Source organism: Orycteropus afer, unplaced genomic scaffold (assembly GCF_000298275.1).
Source record: "Orycteropus afer afer isolate SDZICR_OR568_19922 unplaced genomic scaffold, OryAfe1.0 scaffold00010, whole genome shotgun sequence".
Lineage (NCBI taxonomy): Eukaryota > Metazoa > Chordata > Mammalia > Tubulidentata > Orycteropodidae > Orycteropus > Orycteropus afer.
Window position 1 is genome coordinate 2,328,855 of NW_006921597.1, and position 5,056 is coordinate 2,333,910.

At 40.5% G+C, this 5,056-nt stretch overlaps 1 protein-coding gene across 1 annotated transcript in view; it reads right to left on the bottom strand.

Annotated features, from left to right (window-relative positions):
- The window catches only part of CHD1L (chromodomain helicase DNA binding protein 1 like), an 86,505-nt gene that overhangs the window by 45,214 nt on the left and 36,235 nt on the right, over positions 1-5,056 (bottom strand). Inside the window, exons 6-7 of the mRNA XM_007948387.2 lie at positions 3,213-3,294; positions 1,220-1,382 (exon numbers count right to left, since the gene is read on the bottom strand). Of these exons, the coding sequence (XP_007946578.1) occupies positions 1,220-1,382; positions 3,213-3,294 (245 nt within the window). The remainder of the gene's footprint in view (positions 1-1,219; positions 1,383-3,212; positions 3,295-5,056) is intronic.

Genomic DNA, 5,056 nt, shown 5'->3' on the forward strand with positions numbered 1-5,056 from the left:
AATGGGAGAATAATGTGGAACAAAACTCAAAAATCATTAAAAAAAAAAAAGGGGGGGGGGGACCAAGTTTGCTGGTCTGATAGAGCCTGACGGAACCACTGAGACTATGGCCCCTAGCTGCCCTTCAGGTCTGTAATTGAACCCACTCCCATGGCTTCCAGCCAAACAAAAGACAGGCATATGAGGTGAACATTTATATTAGGTAGATACACTGCTTGGAGAGAACAATCATGGGAGAATAGAAGGGCTGTGTATGCATAGGGAGACAGCTCAGGGGGCAGGAGTGCATGGGAGGGAAGGACACAGGGAAGAGGTAACTATGGGGAGGAAGTGGGATGGGAGCTGTTGCATTGTGGGAAATTGCAGTCAACATCATGAGACAAAGTGTATGTGAGCTGCTGTATGGAAAATGAATTTGCTCTGTAAACTTTTACCCAAATCACCATAAAAATTAAAAAAAAGTAGTAGGCTCAAATGTTTAAGTCAGTGATCCTCCAGGTGGGGAATGGTTGTTACAGTAACCAGGAGGGCTTCTCTCAAAATCTACATGTACCTCTTTTCCCCTCAAAAAGTTCTGATTTGTAATTAAGATTCTGTGAAATTTTAAAACAGTTCATAGTGCTACTTGGCAAAGATTCCCTTAAAATGACTGCAGCAGACTCTCCCCATTGAACCATCCTAGAGATGGTTTTGAACAATTATACTGGGATAATATCACAAGGATAAGACAGAAGGAAGACTACAACTGTCAGCTGTACAAATGAGGAAGGCGTCCCTCCTTCACTTCCACATTCCATCCACCCCACACTTTTGGTTTCGGTGCAGTTTTAAAAGAAACACCAATGTTACAGAACCCTAACAAGCAGTTTGGAACTGTAATACCTACGTACTTTTCTACCTCAGGAAATGGCATGGAAAGTTAACAAAGTCCTGATAGAAATCACAAGATGAGAAAAAAACAAGAAAAGTACAAATCAGCACCTGGTATTTCTTCTAAAAATGACTGAACCAGTACTATTGTCGAATCATGTAACAAACCATTAAGAGAGTCATGTACAGTAGGCAACTGGAAACACTAGGATTCTAACATCATTTTTTATTTCTGTGGCTCTTTATCACCCTGGTCGTTGATTTTTTTACTTTTCTATCTACAATCATTATGCGCTAGGGAAGCTTCTAGGCATAGGCCTCTTGGGTATTTTGTAGGGAAGAAACTTGCCTGATTCGGATTCTTTCTCAATATCCTGGTAACGTTGAACAAAATCTTCCACCTCTTCCTTGGAAAAAATATCAGGCTCCACAAAACTGAGGAGGGAGTAGAGTTCTTGAAGGCTATTCTGGATGGGAGTTCCAGTCAACAGGAGACGGAACACTACTGAGAACTCAAATAAACAAACAAATAAAGTAAAAAAATCCGTAACATTGGAAAGCAAGACTCACATACCTATCACAACCTTGACTCATACTGAGAGGCATGGAACCACCAAGGGAGCATGAAATCAAGTTGTATACTAGATGTTTGATGTAGAAAATGATACAGCTTCAGTTCCAATATAAACTCATTGCTATCGAGTCAGATCTGACTCATAGCAACCCCTCCCTGGGTTTCCAAGGCAGTATCACTAGGGAAGTAGATTGCCCAATCGTCCTTCTGAGGAGTGGATGGTGGGGTTGAACCACCAGCCTTCTGGTTAGCAGTTAAGTGCCTTAGGCAGTAGGCCACCAGAGCTCCCCAGCTTCAATATAAGAAGAGGATAATAATTCTATGAAGAAGAATCTGTTATCAAGAGTACAGAAATGATGTAAGCAAAATCACTTTATGAATTCTGAAGTACTACATGAGTATTCAATACCATTGTCATTATTCAAGGAGCTCTTGTGACATAGTGCTTAAGGCATTTGATTGCTAACCAGAAGACTGGTGGTTCAAAGCCAACAGCCACTCCTTGGAAAGAAGATTGGGCAATCTACTTCTGTAGTGATACTGCTTCAGAAACCCAAAGAGGGGTTGGATCTGACTCGATGCCAATGCATCTGTTTTTTGGTTACTGTTATTCAACTACATGGTGATTCAGCTATGTAGGGGTATCTACTGATCCATCAGACACACACTGCATGTGCCAAGTTTCAGAAGTCCAAAGCTATAGGACCAGACCTCAACCCTACAAGCAAGATCTATATTAAAAGAATGTCCTTTTGTAAAATTTCACAGCACACCAGATGCATGACATTAATGACATCTGGATGTTTCCAGACATAGGGACATATACAGCTTAAAATGGAAAACAATTTTTAAAAATTTAGAGTTTAATACAGCAAAATGGAAAAGCCATATCCTATGTACATGTTATTTTAAATATCAAAATACAAAATATTTTAAATACACACACATGTACCATACATACATAAACATGTTATGAGTTGCATTCAAGTTGATCCTGACTCATGGTGACCCCACGTGTGCACAGCAGAACTATTCCATAGGGGTTTCAAGGCTGTGACCTTTTGGAAGCACATTACCAGGCCTGTCTTCCAAGGCACCTCTGGGTAGGTCCAAACAACCAACCATTCAGTTGAGTCCTTAACTATGTGTACCACCTAAGAATGCCTACATACACACGTAATTAATATATTTTGATATTTAAAACGGTACATAGTTTCATTTTTTAAAATACAGTAATATATAGTTAGGAGCTCTGGTAGCGTAGTACCTAAGGCACTTGACTACTAACCAGAAGGCTGGCGGTTCAAACCCACCAGCCACTCCTCGGAAGGAAGGTTGGGCAATCTACTTCCATAGTGATACCGCCTCAGAAACCCAAGGAGGGGTCGCTGAGTTGGGTCTGACTCAACAGCACATATCAACAATAACAATATATAGTTATGTGTTTGGATGTATATATATACAGCAAAGGATATGGCAGGACAAAGTGTTAACATATTTTATTGGGTACAATCTTATTCATTTGATTACCAGATTTTAGTAAACTTTATTTCCTGTATAAAAGACAAAAGGACAACGAGAACTAAATCATATTAAATAAATACTACTTCTGTCACCCACAAAATTTTCACTTAGTTTTACAGAAATCTGACCAAGAAAAAAGTTTCAATCTGTTTAATTGACTCCTGAATTGACTCTACATGGGCCTAAACTAGTATTTTATTTAAACAGCGTGATATAAAAACTGAGACTCTTCTTGTGAGTTTACCTCTGACAGTGTTTTATGCAGCAGGGAGCTTTGATTTTTCAACCTGTGTGCTTCATCCACAACAAGAACACTCCAAGGGAAGCTATGAAAGAAAATCAAAGCTTTCAGCTTTATGCTAACACACACACACACACATATCTCACAACCTAGTCTTCCTACAAAACTCAGGCTTAATATTAATCTTCTCCAATAACAGTTAATTATAAGTATATCCAAATCTCCTATCTAAGAGTTTAGTATGTACATATGACAATATCTGCATAAGGTAGTAAATTTAAGGGAAAATTTTTTTTTGCCAAAATAGGAAAGACCTACACATTAAATACGGACAAGAAGGGACCAGAAGAAAAAAGGAAAAAGAAATATTTATCACCACCTACCTAACGTACCAGGGCAAGGAAGCAGCGGCAGAGATTCAGGTAAGGCCAGGGACCCAGGCCACGCCCCTCCCAAGCGGTGAGAAAGCAGAATAAAAACGGGGGGGGGGGAGCCCCTGCAGGAAGGGGGCGGGGGGCCAGGACAGAGTGAGGAAGTAGCAGCAGGGATCCAGGTAAGGCAAGGGATCCAGACCCTGCCCCCAAGTGGCAGGAATCCATGTAAGGGGAGGGTGGGGTAGGAGGGTGGAGAGGTTTTGAACAACTAAGGGAGACAAACTTGTCTGTCAGTTTGTCCTACTGTGGTGGCGTGTTGCTGTGAGGCTTGCAGCTGTGCCACTGGTGTCTCACACCCAGCAGGGCTGCACATGGTGCACAGGTTTCAACAGCTTACAGACTGAGTCAGACTAGGAAGAAGGAGGAGGCCAGCCACTTCTCAGAGAATTGGCCAAGGAAAACCTTATGAATAGCAGAGGTCTGATACATTACTGTGCAACTTTATGAATAGCCTGGAAACTCTGTTCGATACAGTGCAGGAGGATAAGCCACTTAGGTTGGAAGGCTTTCAAAATAGAAAAAATAGAGAAAAGAGCTACATCATCAGAGTAGAACCAGCCTGATATAGATTAAGGTAAAGCTCTCAAGATCTCCATTTACTGATGAAGCATGACTCAAATTGAAGAGAAACAGCTGCAGACATCCATTAATAATTGGAACATGCAATGCACGAAGTATGAATCTAAGAAAATTGGAAGCTGTCAAAAATGATATGGAATGTATAAAGATTGATATTGTAGGCATTAGTGAGCTGAAATGGGCTGGTTTTAGCCATTCTGAATCAGGCAACCATGTGTTCTACTATACCAGGAATGACAATTTGAAGCAGATGTTTCAAGATCTGTCCTGAAGTACAATGCTGTCAGTGATAGGATAATATCCATGTGCCTACAAGGAAGACCAGTTAATACGACTATTATTCAAATTTACACACCAACTACCAAAGCCAAAGATGAGGAAATTTAAGAATTTTATCAGCTTCTGCAGTTTCAAATTGACCGAACATGTAATCAGAATGTGTTAATTATCACTGGGGACTGGAATGCAAAGGCTGAAAACAAAGAAGAATCACGGTAGTTGGAAAATTTGGCCTTGGTGACAGAAATGATGCTGGAAATTGCATAACAAAATTTTGCAACACCAGTGACTTACTCACTACAGATACCTTCTTTCAACAACACAAATGGTGGCTATACACATGGACTTCTTCACCAGATGGAATACACAGCAATCAGACTGACTACATCTGTGGCAAGAGGCAGTGGAAAAGCTCAATATCTTCAGCCAAAACCAGGCCAGGAGCTGATTGTGGAACAGACCATCAAGTGCTCATATGCAAGTTCAATTTGAAGTTAAAGACAATTAAAACAACTCCATAAGAGCCAAAATATGATCTTGAATATATCTCTCCTG